This window comes from Haliotis cracherodii, unplaced genomic scaffold (genome assembly GCF_022045235.1).
Source record: "Haliotis cracherodii isolate W230 unplaced genomic scaffold, xgHalCrac1.p SCAF_5, whole genome shotgun sequence".
NCBI lineage: Eukaryota > Metazoa > Mollusca > Gastropoda > Lepetellida > Haliotidae > Haliotis > Haliotis cracherodii.
The window spans coordinates 28,013,090-28,036,433 of record NW_027266308.1 but is presented as its reverse complement, the minus strand read 5'-3'; the positions used below and the strand labels follow the sequence as shown (position 1 = coordinate 28,036,433).

General features: G+C 39.4%; 1 protein-coding gene across 8 annotated transcripts in view; it reads right to left on the bottom strand.

The window, feature by feature from the left end:
* Positions 1-23,344, bottom strand: part of LOC139444358 (protein numb-like) — a 100,908-nt gene that overhangs the window by 6,499 nt on the left and 71,065 nt on the right. For 4 of the 8 annotated variants that reach the window (XM_071225308.1, XM_071225307.1, XM_071225309.1 and 1 more), the window contains exons 4-8: positions 22,118-22,195; positions 17,028-17,174; positions 11,516-11,530; positions 2,023-2,212; positions 984-1,205 (exon numbers count right to left, since the gene is read on the bottom strand). In XM_071225308.1, coding sequence (XP_071081409.1) covers positions 984-1,205; positions 2,023-2,212; positions 11,516-11,530; positions 17,028-17,174; positions 22,118-22,195 — 652 coding nt within the window. The remainder of the gene's footprint in view (positions 1-983; positions 1,206-2,022; positions 2,213-11,515; positions 11,531-17,027; positions 17,175-22,117; positions 22,196-23,344) is intronic. The other 4 variants (XM_071225304.1, XM_071225303.1, XM_071225305.1 and 1 more) reach the window with 4 other exon arrangements.

Below are 23,344 nucleotides of genomic sequence, written 5' to 3'. Positions count from 1 at the left end.
AGGCTTAATGCCACTTTGAACAGGTATATCATGGCGTGTCAGCATAATGTGTGAGGAAAGCCAGAAGTGTCTTAGACATTTACCACTACAGTGAAACCAATGAACAAAGGTATCGTACTGATAAACCTAGAAACATTATTGGGGTAAACTGTGATTCAAACGCATGATCATAGCACCTTAGACGACTGGGCCACCGGTGCCCCAATAATGCCTCATAGAACAGTATTTCAGTCATATCATGACATAGACGCTAAATAAGCATAAAAACAATAGACATCATACAAAATTGTTGGTTGGTTGGTCAGTTTGTTGTTTAATGCCGCACCTAGCAATATTCCAGCTCTATGATGGTGGTCTGTAAATAATCATGTCTGGACCAGACAATCCAGTGATTGACATCATGCGCATTGATCCTCGCAATTGTGATACGATGACATGCATCAATCAAGTCAGCGAGCCTGACCACCCTATCCCGTTTGGCACTTCTTACAGCAAGCATGAGTTGCTTAAGACCTATTCTACCCCGGATCTTCACAGGTCACAACCTAAAGACAACACACTGCATGCTTAAAGAATATGATCTTATTAAGCTGATTACTGGTTCAAAGTAACTTCTAATTTGGCAGCTATAACTTATCAAGAAAATTCTTCAATTAAAACTAGTAAGTGCACATCACCTTTCGGCTTAAGTCATATCATCATACCATCTTATACCACCTCATACCCGTGTGTCATATTTACTTTCAATGCTGTTGTTTTTTTCAATAGTACCTGTTCATAGTTCATCACATAGTTTATTATTTGGAAAGGAATTTCAAAAATTTAGCAAGACACCAAATGCCAACATGCAAGTGCTGTTAGTTTTATCACTGCATAAGACACAGAGTACTAATGCCGGGAATAGCACCACGTCCCTAAGCACGACAAGCCAACAGTAGTATCAGACAAGGTACCGAGAAACAGGACACAGTTATCTCCCTTACCACCATTGCCATTATGTGTTGGGGATTCTAGTATTGCGTTCTGCCTCTGTAACGTGGAGGGGAGTTCTCCCAGACGTAGGGACACGGAGCGTTTGAAGGGGGATGAGGCTTCATGGAGCTTTTCAAATCCTCGGAATGAACCCTGTCTGTTTAACATCGATGACGTGGCATGCGGCCGTTGAACAGCATAAGGGTTGTCAATCTTCCGCACTGGGACTGGTTCTGTTCAAAATATGATCAAGTTCAACCTTATAGATATCATATCACTCTGTAAATACAGTGTTTTGTTCAGATACATCAGAGAGTGAGTATGGACTTTTGGCTTAGGGAACCCAACCTGAGCCTTAGGCGTTACTACCAGGGTGTCCCTGTTACCTTCAAAACTACGATTATTGTTTCAATACAACATAAATATATAACTGATAAACTGCAATGTTTACTCACTCAATTTCATTCATGCTTTCCATGACACTAAAGTCAAAATCAACAATAATTATACAGTTTAAATAGACCACCAAACAGACCTAATGGAGTTTATGTATTTATATTTACATGACAATGGTGCTTCAAAATGTTCATGTATCTACCATGAATAAAATAGAATAATTTCATGCTCTAATAATGTCAGTCTTTTCAGCAACATATTACCGTATTCTGACGTAATAAGTGGTCAGGGCGCTCTCAAAATTAGAAATAGGGGGCTCTTATCAGAATATTTTTTTGGTGAGTTGAAAGATAAATTTCGTGGTTTATACTCACAGCATGAAATGTTTATGTATGACAGATATTAAATGCCCATAATTAAGGGTGCACGTAACACACAAGTGCGTATTATACGCGAATAAATAAGTCTTGTTTACATTGATCAATCGGAAGGGTTGTTAATTGGGATTGTTCACTAGCCAATATTTTAGCAAATTTCGCCGTGGGTGCTTATTAGAGCGAGGCATTATTACGTCGAATACGGTACATTAGTCATGCAGCATCAGGAGACACCTCCAGTCATGGTGGAATGCCTCCAGTACCAGCTGTCGCTAACCTGCTAGAATTGCACTCTGGGGGTCCGCCAGCCTTTCTGTGAGTGTGGTCTGCCTGAAGGACCCTGTCCGAGTGAAGCTTGTTCGATCCTGGTTGAACTGAACTGTCACCCCCGTCTCCTTGTCTCGCTTCTGTTTCCGTTCCAGACAGATTGCGAAGGCACACCCTACTGCATGGCTTAGTCTCTCTCCCTGTAACAGAGCAGATAACTTCACAATTAGACCAGTTAAACATTCAGTCTGTAACAGAGCAGATCACTGCACAATAAGAAAACCAGGTAAACATTCAGTCTGTAACAGAGCAGATCACTGCACAATTAGGCAACCAGGTAAACATTCAGTCTGTAACAGAGCAGATCACTGCACAATTAGACAACCAGGTAAACATTCAGTCTGTAACAGAGCAGATCACTGCACAATTAGGCAACCAGGTAAACATTCAGTCTGTAACAGAGCAGATAACTGCACAATTAGACAACCAGGTAAACATTCAGTCTGTAACAGAGCAGATCACTGCACAATTAGGCAACCAGGTAAACATTCAGTCTGTAACAGAGCAGATAACTGCACAATTAGACAACCAGGTAAACATTCAGTCTGTAACAGAGCAGATCACTGCACAATAAGAAAACCAGGTAAACATTCAGTCTGTAACAGAGCAGATAACTGCACAATTAGACCAGGTAAACATTCAGTCTGTAACAGAGCAGATCACTGCACAATTAGACCAGGTAAACATTCAGTCTGTAACAGAGCAGATCACTACACAATTAGACCAGGTAAACATTCAGTCTGTAACAGAGCAGATCATTGCACAATTAGACCAGGTAAACATTCAGTCTGTAACAGAGCAGATCACTGCACAATTAGACCAGGTAAACATTCAGTCTGTAACAGAGCAGATAACTGCACAATTAGACCAGGTAAACATTCAGTCTGTAACAGAGCAGATCACTACACAATTAGACCAGGTAAACATTCAGTCTGTAACAGAGCAGATAACTGCACAATTAGACCAGGTAAACATTCAGTCTGTAACAGAGCAGATCATTGCACAATTAGACCAGGTAAACATTCAGTCTGTAACAGAGCAGATCATTGTACAATTAGACCAGGTAAACATTCAGTCTGTAACAGAGCAGATCATTGCACAATTAGACCAGGTAAACATTCAGTCTGTAACAGAGCAGATCACTGCACAATTAGGCAACCAGGTAAACATTCAGTCTGTAACAGAGCAGATCACTGCACAATTAGACCAGGTAAACATTCAGTCTGTAACAGAGCAGATAACTGCACAATTAGACCAGGTAAACATTCAGTCTGTAACAGAGCAGATAACTGCACAATTAGACCAGGTAAACATTCAGTCTGTAACAGAGCAGATCACTACACAATTAGACCAGGTCAACATTTAGTCTGTAACAGAGCAGATCATTGCATCAATTAGACCAGGTAAACATTCAATCTGTAACAAAGCAGATAACTGCACGATTAGACAACCAGGAAACCATTCAGTCTGTAACAGAGCAGATAACTGCACAATTAGACCAGGTAAACATTCAGTCTGCAGTCAGTCAATATTGTTTCAAACCGTAGTCAGCACTTTTCAAGCTATGTCATGGTGGACTATACATAATCAAGTCTGAGCAAACACCAATGGTTGACATCACGTCCAATAACCCACAACATCATGATAGCACACTATTAACAAGGTCATTCAATGTAACCACCCAACTCGCTGCTGAAAGTCGCTCCTATGACAAGCATGAGGTACTTCAGTCCTATACTGCCCATGAAGGGCAACTGCATTCTTGACACAGAACATTACAACAGAAAATATTACAAAAAGACAATGATGATATGACAGAAAACATAACAAAATCAAAACAATCCTCCATTTCCCTATCATACATCCTAATTGTGGTTTGTAATTCTATAGGAATATTCCCCTAAACAACACTTCCTACTGGTTCAAGTACAGGAAAATAATCTATACAATGACATACTTTTTATATAGATAACACACTGCAACTCAGAACAAATCTACATGTTGCAATAAGAAACATGGTCATCAGCTATTCACCATCCAGCAATCGATATCTTTGAAGGGTAATGAATAATAGGATCTTTGTTCCATGCAACCTCCATTCCAACATGTCATCTATTGATACCAGACTTCCAATTCTGTCTAGTCTACAATGGATCTTGACATCAGTATCATAACATCAATATTATCTTCATGCCATGCGACCCAACTTGACAAAGACCCAGTACACATCAACAGTGTCCTGCCTTCAGACACAGCTGCCATTAACATGCTGGACGATACTCACATATTGCCGACACATGACACAATTTAATCAAACCCTGCCCAATGTTGAATCAAACAGCAGGTCCATGTGAGTGTTCATATCGTCATGGAGACCTTATTTCTGCAACACTGCTTCAGGCCTAAAAGTTTACATTTTTACCAAGTAGCCATATGGCTACATACAAGCATTTGTTTCCAGGTAGCCAGTGGTAAAGCCACTATTGTAGGTAGCCAAAAGCCCTTGAAATGATCTTTTATCAAATAACTATTATAATATGTACAAGACATAGCACTAGTCTTGAAAGTATAAATTATTGGAAACTGTACTTGATTTTTGTTATTTGTGACTAAAACAATGATGCAATTTATGCTTCTAGATTATTTAAGCATATCCTTGCTTATTCAATGAGCATTGTCAACTGAAATAAAATACTAATTACATTAATATTTCTGTATATCTGTTCATTGTTGACTTAAGGAGGAATTATATGCAAGTACAATTATTAGCAGACATGTTTTCCACAATCAGCTATCTTCAAATGTGAAGCAATAGATTTAGTTGCCACAAGATATTTTCAAGGTAGTCATTTGGCTACCTCTGAGTTTTAGACAGTAGACAAATTGAAATTTAGGTCAAATTGGCGACTGTTTTAGTCGCAACTTTGAGGCCTGTGCTTCAATGCCTTATAAGGAAAACTGTTGATATCACATGATTTTTACATCTCAGGAAAGCATAGCTTGGATCTTATTTATTATATCGCCTTCCATGGAGGACACCAAAATAAGTACTTTCCATTTTGTCCACCTGATCTACATTCAACTTCCCACTAAGAAGCACTTGTACTGAGGATCTATTCCCCCAGAATCCCCCATTGATGATATCCCTACTGCTCTATCTATCTATGGCTTACAAATGAATATTGCAATCAAATCACCCCCTCCCCGTCACTCGATGAGAGAAACATGATATTTCACTCGACACAAGGAATATCCCATTTATTATATACTTCTTTTTATTTCATTAAAAATGTAAAACTTAAGTTCTCCCTACCTAACACACCGGGATGGTTCACCACCCCTTGTGTTTGCGACTTAAAAAGTAGTTTCGTGTTTGCAAAATCTTAAACAATATAAACATCAATATCAAAAAGTTTTTAGGGTCACGAAAATTCTTTATCATACATTTAGATATGATTATATAAAAAATCAACTTTAACAAAAAATATTCTTGAAAACTAGGAGACTGCTGTTGGAAGCGAAAGAATACACGTTGGTCAAGTAACAAAAATGGCGCCTTGCGAAACGAACAGTCTTGATTGACGAGTTAAATGAAACATTTACAGTTTATAATGAAACATTTTCGAGAGAATAACAAATGGCAAGAAGTGATATTAATGTCAAATGACCATCTGTCATCATTTTGCCTTGTCAATGTGGAACTAACATAAAAAGGACGTCAACAGTTTGTGTACAGGCAAGACACTTACAATAAAGGGAGACAATTAAAGGGGAGGTAACTTGTATGACAATAGTTCTGTCAAAGTGTTATGATGACTGCAATGAAAATATCACTTTTCTCAACTTCAGAAAACTCAGTCTTTCACACTGAAGTATATAATAAAATTGAAATCAAAGTTGTGAACTGCTTTTGATTGGTTGTCATTAGTGCGCACATTAGTAAAGTAATCAACATGAAACCAGTGGTTGATAGCTTGAGCAACCATCCATACCAACAATGTCTAATGACACACTATCAGGGTTCAAAATTGACACATATCCACTTAGACTGAGGAGAGACATTTCCTTGCAGACCTTTACTTTCACCATTAGGTAGATGGCAGCTGTAAATCATTTTTGTTGAAAACCAAGATGGCCACCATGCTAGTGAAAAGAACTATTGGAAACATTTGATTTTTTAAATGAGTGGTCAATGGGTGTAAGAAAAAATATAGATTTGCAAATCTACAATTTTCAGACCAAGTTTACACAATACACAGGACTATCAATGAAGTCAAGAAACAAGATTGATTGTTGATTGATTGTTTGTTGTTTAATGCCGCACTCAGCAATATTCCTTCTATATGACAGTGGTCTGTAAAATAATCGAGTCTTGACCAGACAATCCAGTGATTGACATCATGAGCATTGATCCACGCAATTGGGATCGATGACATGCATCAATCAAGTCAGCGAGCCTGACCACCCGATCCAGTTAGTCACCTTTTACGACAAGCATAGTCGCCTTTTACGGCAAGCATGGGTTGCTGAAGACCTATTCTACCACGGAATCTTCACGGGTCTCAAGAACCAAGAAGGGAGACTGCAACGGTTCATCATTTATGACATTTCTTATGGTGGGACACACACTAGCATTTGTGTTGGTGTCATGGCCCCTAACAGCACAGATTACATTGGAATGTTGATTATTATGTAAGTACAGACGACAAAACACTGCAAGGTCTCCTTGATATCTATGTCAGTATCCTAGCTTCACACTGAGTAGGAAACATGGGCTGGTACTGATGCATGTGGAAATGCTGACTCTGCAATTAATGTATCCAAACAGCCCGACTATTCTGGAACCTACCATTGTGGACAAACCAGCGGCAGCACAGGTGGCATTTGTGGAGCCAATTATTTTATAACTGAAAGTCTGGACTGATCAAACACTCCTGGAAGGAAGTTGGTTTTGAGAACCCCCAGAGGGATCTGTTCAGTGTAATTGCGAGCACCTGCAGTGGACGGGACATACCATGGGACTCTTGGTTTGTCCAAGCATTCCCACCTCATTAGGCCAGACTGACTCTTCATATTATGAAACAGACTTCTCAGATTAACAGATCACCTTTCGTATTACCACACAAACTTCTCAGGTTAACAGATCACCTTTCATATTACCACACAAACTTCTCAGGTTAACAGATCACCTTTCGTATTACCACACAAACTTCTCAGGTTAACAGATCGCCTTTCATATTACCTCACCGACTTTTCAGGTTAACAGATTGCCTTTCGTATTACCACACAAACTTCTCAGATTAACAGATCACCTTTCGTATTACCACACAAACTTCTCAGGTTAACAGATCACCTTTCATATTACCACACAAACTTCTCAGGTTAACAGATCACCTTTCGTATTACCACACAAACTTCTCAGGTTAACAGATCGCCTTTCATATTACCTCACCGACTTTTCAGGTTAACAGATTGCCTTTCGTATTACCACACAAACTTCTCAGGTTAACAGATCACCTTTCATATTACCTCACCGACTTCTCAGGTTAACAGATCGCCTTTCATATTACCTCACCGACTTCTCAGGCTAACAGATTAACCTTTCATATTACCTCACCGACTTCTCAGGCTAACAGATTAACCTTTCATATTACCTCACCGACTTCTCAGGCTAACAGATCACCTTTCATATTACCTCACTGACTTCTCAGGCTAACAGATTGCCTTTCATATTACCTCACCGACTTCTCAGGTTAACAGATTAACCTTTCATATTACCTCACCAACTTCTCAGGTTAACAGATTAACCTTTCATATTACCTCAGGTTACCAGATTGACTTCCCAGGTTACCAGATTGACTTCCCAGGTTACCAGACTGACTACCCAGGTAACCAGGTTGACTTCCCAGGTACCAGATCACCTCTCGCACTACCAGACTAACTTCCCAGGTTACCATATCACCTCTCGCACTACCAGACTAACTTCCCAGGTTACCAGACTGACTTCCCAGGTTACCAGATTGACTTCCCAGGTTACCAGACTAACTTCCCAGGTTACCAGACTGACTTCCCAGGTTACCAGACTAACTTCCCAGGTTACCAGATTGACTTCCCAGGTTACCAGATTGACTTCCCAGGTTACCAGACTGACTGCCCAGGTTACCAGACTGACCTCTCAGGTTACCAGATTGAACCTCGCCACACAGAACATTAAGGTCTGTTTTGATGATGCTATTCTAATCTGCATACAGTAAGCAATAAGCACAAGAAGGAGCAACTTTCTCTAAAATGTGATCATTCATAGCTGGAACACTAGCGAAAGCCTAACTGAGGGAGACTACAATCATTGCCATCTGTAGGTTTGTTCCATCAAACCCCATTCATGATAGGGCTGTAACAAAATACTTTGTTGCAAAAAGACTACACATACTAATGTATATTTCCCAACAGGTCTTTATCAGAGGGTTATTTCTATTGTGAGTATATTTCAACGTATCTAACAAGTACTACATTCTCCTACCCAGAGTTCCATGCGGCCAGCATAGTACCTCTGCCACAGGCCAGCGCCATGTGACGATCCATCACATCTTACACAGTCCATTCAAGATATTGCATATGTTTTTCATCTGTTTCATTTTTCACAAGTGTACATATATAGAAAAACATAGAATGGTTAACTTTCATTGTGAAAATATTCTAAAACGTGAAAAACTATTTCCGTTTGCGTAGTTATCCTTGTTTACATAGATATTGTCATGTACCTCACTGTTGCTGTTATAGTAGCATATCTATAAAATTATGCTAAACAATATGTAAAGTGCTCCGAAAGGCGTGCATTAGGCCAGTCTGTACTGATTTCAGAAAAATCACGTTTGTTTACATACAAGAGAAAAGTCTGGTCACTTGATATGCAAATTAGCCTATGGCAGTCGTGTTATGCTCAGTCACCACTGTGCCAGGGTGTGACAAGTGCTACTGATGCTACCATTCAAATGACAAGCTGTTGAACAAAAATAGTTCCGTCAGCATGAGATGTTATTACAAAATGCATAACACAGTTTGTTTTTTATTAAACAGTGTACCATCAAAGAGTGGATAATGAAGCATAGTGACAACACCTATCATGTTACGGAGTCCATTCTTTCAAATGCACCAATTTAGAGACACAACTAAAACATTGTCTGTAAACTTGGCACATATGTATGGAAAGTCATTTGTTGCAAAAACATCATTGTACCAAATATTGAGTGCTCCTAATGTAGACATGTATAAACTCATACTGTTGCACAAAGTATTGCAATGCCCAGAATTCAGTGAATCTCTACAGCTCTCATTCATGACTAGCGGTGACTATTCAGGCTAATTTCACTGTTACGAAAGTATTGCAATAGTACTCCCACTTGCAATAGTACTGCGATAGTATGATTCCAACTTTAAGGCTTGATAATTATATCAGTCAATGTAATCGAAATGAATAAAGTATTGCTGACAAACTCAAGGTCAGCCATTTTCCTCCCTGTCACTACTTAAACCAAAGGGAAGTAACTCTAATCAACACATGGCAGGTCTGAAATGCATACGTAAAAATGTTTTCTGAGGCAAGTTTTGTTTTACTTATAACTAATTGCGAATATTAAAACTATTGATTGTCATGCATACTATTGGCAATACAATGGGTGCTCTTTCTAACAATATCATACAATCGTAGGGCAAACAATTACAATACATCGATAGTTTGATACATTGTTACACGCCTATTCATGACTGTATCTACTTCCACTACATATGCAAGGCATGCAAGATACACTAGTCAAAGTTCTTGTCATGCTGTGATGGTATCAACTCAGGCCACAGATGTTAACCACTCCGAGAAGGGAAGTGGTGCTGACCAAGGATCAGGGCAAATCTTGGACTTAAACCAAATATCAACAACATATCCTGCCACTTCTAAGGGATGCAACTCTGCAAAGTGATTTAGGTGCTTAACATCACTTGACACCAATCACCTTAAATTATGTACAGTGCAAAGAGATGTACTGAAGAGTGAGTGAGTGAGTGAGTGAAGTGAGTGAATAGTGTTTTATGTCATAACCACTATATCATGGCAGCCTTCAAGTTAATAAGTTTGGACAAGACAAACTAGTGGTCAATAGTATGAACATGTCATGTGTCATACAATCTGCTGTGTCAGCATGGTTGGAACCATGGAGGTCACCATCCCCACACCATCTGATCCCAGTCATCTTCATCTCGTACCATGAGTACTGGGGACGGATTCTTCCCCTGATTCCCAGTGTGAGACGTCAGCCAATGTGGCAGGAAAGCCCATCATGACACAGGTCATGGACATTTACCCTTTTGATGAGTGAGTGAGTACGGTTTTAGGCCTCTTTTAGCAATATTCCAGCAATATCACGGGGACACCAGAAATGGGCTTCATACATTGTACCCATGTGGGGAATCAAACTTTGGTCTTTGGCATGACGAGCAACACTTTAACAACTAGACTACCCCACCCCTTTTGTGAAACCATTGAGCAAGAGTAATAAGGCCAAAAATCATTACTACCAAGAATCGAAGATTCGAACCCATTACAGGCAGATCCATGTAGCTAAGGGACACAACTCACTACTCTGGCAAAGAATCGGGGATTCGAACCCAGTACCAGCAGATCCTTGGAGCTAAGGGACACAACTCACTACTCTGGCAAAGACTCTGGGATTCGAAACAGTACCAGCAGATCCTTGGAGCTAAGGGACACAACTCACTACTCTAGCTGGCAAAGAATCAGGGATTCGAACACAGTACAAGCAGATCCTTGGAGCTGATGGTCACAACTCACTACTCTGCCCAGGACCACTGGGCAGCCTGATCTCCCTATTGAGTGTCAGTGATGTTTTACACCACAGTCAGCAATATTCCAGCTATATCAGAGTGGCCTGTAATAATGAAGTCTGGGCCAAGCAAACCAAGTTCCACCAATGCTGACACACAATCAGCCAAGACACATCTTCGTGATTTTAGTTAGCTCCGACAACAAGCCTGAATTACTGGTGACCAATTTTTGGAATACAATGGACTTTTGAAGAGAGTGTGGCTATTATAACATAGGATGTACTGTACTACATAATGCGGATGCTGTTTATATAACACACAGTATGATAGATAGATTGAGGGTGAATATGATATTCATGCTTTTGGGAATTCAAAACATTTTCATTACACAGATACAAAATATATAGTCAAAGTTCGAAAAACAAAAACACAACACAAAATGCTCAAATATGTCAAACAAAAAAAAAAGGCCTAAAGACTAAGGCACAAGATTCAACTAAAAAAAATTGATATGGGTGAATAGATAATCAATGTGAACAAGTTGCTAATGAGGAACCAGAAGCACATTCAGGATTAGTGGAAACGAGAGCTTCAACAGTCAAGCTTACCATCGCCTCCGTGGACTGAAAATAAGCAGAATTTTGTGTAGCATGAACAAGACTGGTGATTTTGTCAACAATAAATAAACTCTGATCAAATTTCACATAATAATTTCCTATTAGATATACTCTTGCTGGACCCATTCTTCCGGACTTACCAGAAATAGACAACTTTGAACAGTTCCATTTAATTCAGTTTTGGAGTGTTCCGTACATAGAGTTCTCTATGACATATCAAACAACACTGTTATACTCCTTCTCTTGAGGTCACACTGAGTCATATTGCTCAACCAAGTATTTCAAAGACTTTTTTCTTTTTCTTTTTTTTTTGTAATCTGAATGAGACTCACACATGTTTATTATTCTATGGACCAATGGTTTTGGTTTGAAAGTTGTATTGAAAGTAGTATCAAATTCCTTTCATTTCATAATTCTATAAGGTTCTACATCAAACATATACCGATATGCACCAAATGTATGAGTTTTCTGTTGAATAGACCTTCTTACGGAAATCTAATAATACATTTCAAGATATTCACACCAAGGCAACAAAATGTCATTGGAAAAATGTCACGACTGCATTAAGCTCAATGTTTAATTTATACCAGATCTTTTTACATCCAAGATCATGCAACTATTAAGAGATAAGCCAGAAACAAATTTACACTTAAAAAAACCAAGACAAGCTTGCAAATCTTTCTACAGACGAAGAAATGAAAAAGCAAAATGTCTGTTCTAACATGCAGGGTCAAGTCAAATTGGGGGAATAGTCGGAAGAAAAAATATAGTCATAGAAGCAGTTAGTTTTTCACAACTTGAAATAAATATATAAACATTTTTTGCAAAAGTGGTGGTATACCATATCACAAATTTTAAAAGTGTATTATGTCACATATCATTATACCCCAAAACATATAAAACAGCTCTTTAAGAAAGTGAAGAATACTCTCTGACATGATGGACTCAGTTAGTACCTGATACCTTGAACCAAACAATATATATATTCTTCCTTGTTTCATGAATTTACCTCTCAGAGCAAGAGTAAAAAATTATAATTGCCAATGTATTTATATCAAAACTCCATTTCTTTGTATTTCTTGAGAAACTTAGTTCAGACTTCTTTACACAAGATCAAAATCAATCTTCATTTGTACAAATGTCAAACTTTTAGTGGCGTTTTTATCATTATTTGGGCTAGATTTATCAAAATATATTTTCATCACATTTCACAATTATTGGCCAGAATTGAAATTTATTCCTAACATTCTACAAATCAAATCAGAATCTATGACAGACATTGATTTTCATCCTCATTAAATACCAGCCACTCTCCATTTTTTCAAACTGGGTTTCTTGTGGCACTCGTAATCTAACGGGAAGCTTGTCAACAGGACATGATCCATAGGAAAGAAAGGGCAATATGGAAATTATCATATAAGAATAATACTGACATCCTCATACATATAGCAGTCATCAAGGACAAAAGAGTGTGCAATATATTTGTCAGTATCCATGGCAACCTGAACATTTTATTCCACAAACTAGAGCACAGACATATGTTGCCAATTCCTCAACATGGCCTCTGAATGTATGTCCCAACAAGATGCAGATCAATCCAGTTTTCTGCTCTTCTCTTCAAATACAGCCATCAAGACCCCAACAGATGTATATCAATAACTGGCTTAACAATCAGATTGTCTCATCAACTAGACCCCCATCCTGCTTCTGTAGCATTTTACTCATAACAATACCCCTACAATTTCAGTCTTTCCTACTGGGGTAATTCCACCATGGGCCTCATACCATATCATTTACTTTTCAGAAGAGCCCTATGTTTTGAGGTGAGGTGAGGTGAGGTGAAATTGGGTTTAACGTCGCATCCAAGATTATTGCACTTATATAGCGACGTGCATGCACGTGTGTGTGTGTGTGGCTGGCTGCTTATACTAGTCCGGACTGATGCCGATTTATAGTGCTTGCACACTGAGATACCATGCCGCAGTTTAACATGAATACCCCACTCAGACACAGTATACTGACTCCGAGCCGACCAGTCCTTGTTTTAGCCCCTTAATGCCGAGCACCAGACAGGGTAACAACAAGTACCATCTTTTCACGTCTTTGGTTATGACGCGGCCGGGGATCAAACCCCGGACCTTCCGCTCTCCGGGTGGACGCTCTACCACTAGACCACGGAGGCGGTTAACATGCTATTTGAGACCCCTCACTTATTTGTCGTAATCATTTTGGTCAATCTCAGCAAGTATTGACAATCTACAGATAGTGAGTGGGTGAGGTTTTATGCCGCCGTTAGCTATATTCCAGCAATGTCACAGAGGGTTTGCCTCACAACTATTATATATTGGCAGTGAAGAGGACATTTGTTGAAAAACCTAAAGATTTGATAGTGTGTTACAGCCCAAACAGGAAGTTATGGCTGTGATGTAATAGAGGTAAGTTATTCAAAGGAATGATGGGCTTCTCACATTGTACCCACATGGGGAGTCAAACTCAGACCTACAGTGTGACTACAAACGCTTTACCCGCTTAACCCAACACTACCGCAGAAAAGGACGTTTATACTGACTTTGGGATTAAATTAACTATTGCAATACACAGTACAAGTCCCACAAATGTCACGGACGACCTGGGGATATCCCTGTACCTTATATGTTTATTTATTGCTAAGAATTCTTCACTGGTGGTAACCCCTCCTCATTTAATGGCTGAAAACTATAGGAAATGTGTTCACTTAGGCTGTAAGACTCAATATCACATTTGCTATAAGGAAATGAAAATGTTATCACAATTTAAAGTAAAGAAAATCAGCTGCTGATTTTTGGTCTGTATAACATGGAAAATGTGTCACTGGAAGAAAAAAACATGCATAACATAAATGTGTATTGAAGACATGAAGTGGAACTGCATGATTCATGATAAATATCCCCACAGGTACACCATTGTACAGCATAACACACACATGCATATGCAAACACAAGCTTAAACATACACATACATGAAGCATCACATCAAACAATACATTCTGTACAATGTTAGGTTAGACGTTAGCATTGGGTAAACATCCTATATTAAGATAAACATATTTAAGGACATTTGGAATATTAATCTACAAAGCTGGTGTTTGTTCAGTTAAAGAGTGCATTAGAAACATGGAGACGATTATTCTGATGTGTATTTTTTAAAAACCAAACACACATTGTTCTTGTCATCAATACCAAAAAAATGATTACTTGTTTCCATATCAACATCAAAGTGGGGCAGTATTTTATCTTATGAGGAACAGTTTATATTTCTAAATTCATACTTATGTGTTTACCTTTCTATATTAGGTCCAAAATTAACATATGTTCACTGGTCTATGACTAGAGTTGAGGGAGAACTAATGATATTTCCTTGTGGACATGCAACCGCTTTTACCATTAGGGGAATTGTTATTCTCTACAAGATCATAAATTTTTTTCAAGCATTAAATATAGAAATAATTAATTACATGGGGCTAAAAAAGATTTCTGCTCATGTTCAGCAAAAGGGAAAAGAATTGTAACATAAATCAATAATATCTGATCTTTGATATTGTATTAGTTGATGAGATATTAACATCTACTGCGAGAGAAAATGATCATCCCAATCTTTCAACTGTTTCCATAAGACAACATGAAAAAATATTGTGTCTTCACTTTGGAAGTGGAGAAAAGAAAGGAAAAAAGAGAACAAATTGTTAATTTGGTATGGCTTAATTAATAAAACTTAGTATCAAGGAATTGAGAAACATATTTAGATTAAATATTGGTTTTGGAGAAGAACAACTGAAGATGTTAGCTGGCGCTAAAACATTTGAATTAGTCACAGAAAAATTTGAAATATCTTCAAATTCACAGGAGATATGAGGTTACATTGTCTTAATGAACGGGTCAGAAAAATGAAACGATAATGTTATTGAATCTAAGTTTGAACATTATTAGCGATAACTTGGTGTCATATGAAACCAAAAGAAATATTCTCCAAACAATCAGCAGTTATCAAAGTGCATATCAATTTCTCACCTAACCGAATTCCTTTCTTCCCCAAAGACAAAATAAGCCAAAGAAATACAAAATGCGATACTAAATCAACTTCACATTAACCCAAATCTTACACAATTTCAAAAATTTAATTAAATTACCCACCACTTAGCTTTTTCTCGCCAAGATTTTAGAGCTCCCAGAACGGATCAATTTCGATCATGACACAAAAGTGGCATTCCTACATTTATCCTTCATCTCCTTATACACATCTCCCCGTGACAGTGTTATAGTTTCTCAACAAGCACAAGCAGCCAGTCACCACACAGCAGCTCTGGCTGAAGGAAGACCTGTGGAGGACTTCTACTCCCTTCCCTCAACCAGCGCGGCAAAGCCTTCCCGAACCTGCTCGCCTGTGCAGGACAACACTCCGGCCTACAGTGTCTACATAGAGATTACGGCACTTCTATCGTCCATGCAATGTGGTTTGAATTTGAGTTAATGTAGGACAAATATGTCAAAGCAAATCCAACATTAACTTTGGGTTAGTAGTATGACCTAAGATTAATTAAGCTTCTGACAGCCAGGCTTTACCTTATGTAAAACAGCATCTCCAAACATAGCATGGCTTGGTCGCTTAGGGACAGGTTGGATCTGTTTTGTATTGTGTGGAATGAAGTGTATTGTGTGGAATGAAGTGTATAGTGTGGAACCCTGTCCTGGTCCAAAAACAACATCTTTGGATTTATGACCAATTTTTTAGGGTAAAATTTTCACTTGACAGAATATTGCCTGGAAAACGGTGCTTCAAAATATTTTCAAATTATCAATATGTGTTGTCTAAATAAAGTTCTGTGTTGTCATTAGAGATCAGAGTACACTTGCCTAAAGCAATCTAAGAGTTACGACTATTGTAAGCCTATGTTAAAGCATGGGAGTTACGATCATCTTAGCGCTAAGATCGCTGTGTGCAAGTGGGCCAAGATGTGATCAGAACGTAACAGTTATCTAATAAATGCAGAAAGAATGTCATTAATTTAGAATGTGGAACTATATTCTGGCACGATAACGTGATTCTTCCATCACGCTCCAAACAATACTGTCCAGGTGTATACTGTGATGCTAGAGACTGGGTGTGCACATGTGCGCCATGTTAGGAGTGTACCATCCCGGAGTTGTGGTGCTGGTGGTCGAGTGGTGTTAGAGATAATGTGTAACCATGTGCAACATGTCTGGGAGTTCCAACTGGAGTAGAGGTGCTGGTGGTCGATTGGTGTTAGAGATAATGTGTAACCATGTGCAACATGTCAGGGTGTTCCAACTGAGGGTGTTCCATCTGGGGTGTGTGTGATGTTTCCCAGCCAAGCAGGCCATGCAGGGTGAGGACCACGGGTGTTCCAGTCATGGTTGCGGCTCACACAGGTGACAGGTCGGGTTGGCTCAGCACACTGTACAGTAAGCCCACACACAACAGTGAGAAATAAAGAAACAATACTGACACTTACGGACTCTTTCACGGCTAAGAAGCCGTGACACATCCATCGTCTGGTGGTTCCATCTCGACAGATGTAGGCAAACCCTTTTTCGTGGTTACGATCAGGAGCACAGAATGAAACCTTCTCGATTGTCTGGTCCACGATCATGCTCTGTAATACACAAATTACACATTTGTACAGTGTCTTCCAAATTAAGCATGAACGTCAAAGGATCCTTGGTATTACACTTTCGATAAAAGTAGAATATTTTTCGCGATTTAAATCATATCGTAGCAAACTGTAAGGACCCGAGGACAGCCTCTAATTTCAAACATTTTCAGTAGCATGCAGGTAGGCAACATCGTCAGTGAGTGAGTGAGTTTGATTTTACGCTGCTTTTAGCAATATTCCAGCAATATCACAGTGGGGGACACCAGAAAATGTGCTTCACACATTGTACCCATGTCGGGAATCAAACCCAGGTCTTCAGCGTGATAAGCGGATGCTTTAACCACTAGGCCACCCTACCACCATCCTCCTTACAAGGGCAGGCTCTCTTTACATACAGTTCATTCATAATACAAAGGATTACTTTTTTAATTGTTTGAGCGACTTTTTTTTAAGCCTCAGCCATTAGGATTCCTGACATATCACATCATCTTTATATTATCAGGTTTGAGACAGAAAAAACAGTGGTTGACAGCAAGAGAAACATCATTGTCAGGGTACATGACACACAATCAGCATGATCATACATTTTAACCACCTAACCTCATTTTATAAGATATACAGATATGTAAGCAGGCTCCAGTTGATAAAGTGATCTTTATATGACACATGTTGTACCTGCTATTACACTGGCTTTCAATTGTCATAATGTTGACCAGTATTACTATTTGGGATGAGTGAGTGGGTAGGGAGTTTCTCTGCTTTCATCAATATTCTAGCATCTTGAAACTTTGATTTGATTCTCTTGAACAAATTTGGGTGTCTTCATCAATGGGAACAAGCAAATGAAGTTTCAGCTTTCAAGGAGAAGATGTTTAAAACAAATGACACACATAATGTTCTTGTATTTTCCAATATGGCTGTTGGCAGCCATATTTGATTTCGGATTAAGATCTCAGAGAAAGATGAAAGGAACTACAGTCAAACACTGTTCTGTTGAAGTTGCCAGGACCTGCATAAATACTTTGAGTTATACAGGTTCAACCCAACCAAAATTGATGAATAAAAAAGGAATACGCAGGGACCAAGCTCTTTCTTCAGGACAACTGAAATCTCAAGACAACAGTGTTTGACTTTAGTTCCTTTCATCTCACTCACCAGGTTTCAGGCCCCTTTAATAATCAAAGATGGCCACCTGGTGGCCATATTGAAAATCCAACATAGAACATTATTGGACAAACCAATCCCCCTAGTAACAAACATCCGCACGAAATTGTAGCTGTTTCAATCAAGTTTTTTCAGAGAAGAAGTAAGAAATGTAAAAGTTTCAGGAAACCGATGATGGACTACTTGCGACAACACAAACTCAGGCCAGGTGAGCTAAATGTGGCTGAATGGGACCTGTTTGAGGATGTGTGGTACATATATTTCAACTACATTGTGCCGTCAAGATTATAATTAACTCTTTTAACACCCATGTACTGAGGCCTGTCTTCCTCAGAGCTCCCATGTGGTTTTGCAACATCAAACCGAGGTAATGAAGGTTTATTCTGGAAGGTCCTAATGAGTTTCTCACTTTGACGACACACATGCATGGATATTGATCACCCTCCATTAGTGGTTCCTCACAATCCTGATCACTTCAGATATTACAGAATCACATAGTTTAAATCATTTCTCCTAGCCATTAATTTTACATCAGCTAGATCTGAAACTTTCATATATTTCTTACAGAAATGCCCAACAAAAACAGGAAATGTTTGATGAATGATTCATTCTTACAAGAACATTCAGACATAAAATTAGTTTTCATGGACTTCAGACACCAGAGAATTTTTCTTTTATTTTGTTTATATTTTAAGTTCAATCATCAAAGGTTAAAATGGAGATAAGGAAGTCAACCTCTTCCGTACTGCTCTCTTTGTATCTAAGTTTCATCCCCCCCCCCCCCCCCGCCCCCAACACACACACACACACACACACACACACACACACACATCCTGATCTATTTCTCTTTGCGAGCATGTTGTGAATCATTTGATTCAATATTCACAATGATTCAAGTGGAAGTCATGACACAGCTATCTCCAGGGAGAAAGCACGGGCACACCATTATGGGCTTCAACACTGGACAAAGAAAAGTTCTAAAAAGGTCTAAAACGGTTCATCATTTCAAGACAGGATCAAGCCGAGACATTCCTCAGAGCATGTGAGAAGCGGCTCCGTCCCTAGTCCCAACTCCCATTGGGTTACAATAGGCAGAGCTGCCTTTATGGACCGATTTAATTATTCTATTTCTGGTGCGACTCTATCAGTCAGGAAGCAGGAGATTCCAGCACCTTATAGAATCAAGACAACTTGTTGGGATGTTTTGCAGTGGCAGAAAAGATGAGTTTGCCCCAAACCCAGTGTGAGGTTGCTTGAGAATCTATAACTTCCTGTCGCTATCTTTAACATACTTATTAATCAATCATATTCTACATCAAAACAAACATTTTCTTGCTGGTTTAAAGCTTGTTTTGACATCTTAGTAATAACATAGGAACAAAACAGTTCAAAGAAATCTTAAGAACTTTTAGCAGTGTTTAGTCATTATCTTGAATTTCCCCATATTGCCAGTCTAATAGTGTTAGCCCATTGAGTTACCATGCCACAGTTCACATGGATACAGTGTTCCTGTTTACCGGTAATTACCAGTTTTCTACCGGTAAAATTAGGCTTGGACCGGTAACTCATGTGACTGCTTGTCCCTGTGGACCAGCATATAAAGTACTTATGAATCTTTGTTCAGTGTGAATGACATATAGATCTAACTAAGTTACTTCAGAGATGACATCTTTGCACTGAACATGAAGTTGAAAGAATTAAAACCAAATAATTTTCATACATTTTTTTTATTTGTTGAAAGTTGGGACTGGCAAAAATTAGGGGGGACTGGTAATGTTTAGAGTTGCCAGTCCACAAGGACTAGCAGTTTCAAAAGCCAGCAGGAACACTGGGATACTCTACTCAGACACAGTACACTGACTCCAAGTTGACAGTCCTTGTTTTATCCCCTCAATGCTGAGCTCCAGGCAGGGTAACAACAGGTACCATGTTTTAACGTCTTTTGGTATGACACGGCCGGGAATCAAAACACCGACCTTCTGCTCTCCGGACAGACGTTCTACCACTACACCACAGGGTGGTCCATGGGTATTAATAAGAACTGGGTGGTCCCTGGTCGGCTGTGACATGGTGACAGACATTGTTGTTCATGCTATCAATCACTGTTTGGTCAGGACATGATTCAAATATTCACAGGCCACCATGTTAGCTGTAATATTACTAAATGTGCCATGAAATAACATTTACTTGTCCATTCATTGCAAGAAAATTTGCATAATATTCCAGTGACATTTGTACCATTCTCACACAAGTCCATTTAGCAAAGGTATTTTGCCAGACCATCATAGTAATGATTCATCATGTTGCCATGAACCCTCAATATGCCTCCAGCAATGATGCTAGTGACTCCTTATCAGCATCTGTACTGCATTACCCGCTTCATCAGCACAGGAAAACAATAACTGTCAAAGCAAGAGCCATTATGCTACAAACACACGTTTATCTTATTAATTAGGGGAACATAAATCAAGTCTTTTAGGTCACTTTTATTTTCAAAGCAATAACTTGTACAGATTAAATTTTCAAAAGCCTTGATCTACCTTGAGCTGGAATGAGATTCTGATGCTAGGAGACCTTACCCTCGAAGGCATGACACACCCCAATGATAAATTACAAATGACGTTTATACAAGATTAACAAAATTCCAATCCTATTTTGTACAAAATTTGATTAAGAGGGAGATTTAGTGTGGTTTTATGTGGCATTTAACAATCTTACGGCCATATATCTCCAAGCTTGAGAAGACAGAGTTCAGTTTGAGTGAGTGAGTGAGTGAGTGGGTGGGTGAGTGGGTGGGTGAGTGAGTGAGTTGGGTTTAACGTCGCCTTTAACAGTATTCCATTTAAATCGCGGCGTGTCAGGTTAATGTGGGAGGAAAGCCCGAAGTGATGCAGGTATTAGACGTTTACCACTTCCGTGAAACCCACGAGCACGGGTATGGTGCTGACAAACCTAGAAACATAATTGGGGCGAACCGGGATTCGAACCCACAATCATAGGTTTCTGGCATGCCCAAAGGACGCAACTCTGCACAGCGAATCGCGGCGCCTTAGACAACTGGGCCACCCGTGCCCCCGAGTGAATGAGTGAATGAGTGAAAGAGAGTGTGTGAGTGTGTTAATCACAGGGAAAACATCTTTATCATTTGAGGCAACTAACCTCAGTGGGTTTATGACAGAACACAAGAACAAGGGGCATAAAGAGTTTTCAGTTCTATTTTGTTTTGTTTGTGGCTTTGTTGTTTAATGCAGCACACAGCAATATTCCAGCTATATGAACACAGACTGTAAATAATTGTGTCTGGACCAGACAATCCAGTGATTGACATCATGGGCATCGATCGTCACAATTGGGATACGATGTCATGCATCAACCAAGTCAGCGAGCCTGACCACCCGATCCCATTTACGGCAAGCATGGGTTGCTGAAGACCTATTCTACCCTGGATCTTCACGGGTGCAATAGTGACTGAGATGTCAGCCAAGTGCTGGACACCCCCAGCATTCCCACATGGTGCACCTAATTACACGGACTGTTTCTATGCATTATTGAGATTTATTTGTTTGTTGTTTAATGCCCCACAGTAATATTCCAGTCAAGGTGGCCTCTCATTAATCAAGTGTGGCGATTGATAATATGAGCAATGATCCACACGTTTGGACCAAGCCTGACCACCTGTTCCTTTATATTGCTTCACATGACCAGCATAGGTTGCTGGGGACCTATCCTAAACCAGAATCTTCATGGGGGATTTGTGATTTCTTAGGTGGGATACTAACCTTGCTGATCTCATCCACAACCCGCAGCGCATCTCCCGAAACATACAGCACTGCCCTCTGGTACTTGCCCTTGCACTGCTGAAAGAAACAGAAATGTAGTCAATATTGACAAAATACAGTGAAACTCAGCACAAAGAGCAACATACAGGTACTCAGTCAAAAATTGGCTTCCTTCAGGATATTCACTAGGTTTAGGTTCACAAACATGAGCCCCCAATCTGCACCGACCACCCAGTAATTATTAAGCAAGGGTAGGTCTTCCTTATGGTCACAATCCAAGAATGTGCCAGCAGCAGTACCCTTGTTGACAAACAGAACCCCATATCAGGGCCCCCAACCAGAAACATGGCAACAGTTTCTGACCCATCCCAGACACTTCCCCAATGGGCATTTGGCATGACGAGCCAGCTTCAACCACCACCCTGTCGCTTCTAATTCCACACATGTACAATACTACAAAGCCTGTGGCACACAATTATGAACACAAACAAGCGGTTCTTGTGATCATCCCAAGGTTGTCCTCATCAGCAAAGATCCCCCGTATTTAGCTTGTCAGCCAACTTCGTACTTTTGTCTTCAGATTCTTATTTCTTTACGTAATTGACCTATCAAACCTGAATCACGAGTGAGACTTGAATAGATTCTCTATTTCTACATCTGATGAAGATCTGGCAAAAAGCCAGCATAACATTTTTTGTCAAAGAAACTGTAATAAGAAAATAATTGCAAATAAAGTAGATTCTAGAAATAAAACTAACAATTAATGAGATATCATTCTGCAACATTTTTAGTCAGAACCAGATTCATCAAAGTGCAAATATGAGAATATTTTTGGTATACCTCAGCAATCAGACCGAACTTTCAGCAGGCAAGTCGAAAATGATTAGGACATAGAGTATAAGTAGATCCCATCAATGTTATGTCCCCTTCGGGAAAACAAGCCATCCAGATGCTCCAGGTGAGGCTGGTAATCAATAATGTATCTTCATGACCTGAAAATCAGTTCCCCTGATGACTAGTTAATGACTAGTTAATGACTAGTTAATCTGTGGCCAGTTTTAATCTGTTAACATCAGGACATGGACAATCAGTTCTGCTAGCTTCAGCCAACAGACTGCCTATCACCCACGAGTTAGGGAGATCTATGTCATGTTGCTATTAGTAGGTACTCCAGGCTTGCTCCATCCCATATGTTACATATATCTGCTGGCTATTTTCCACAGGAGT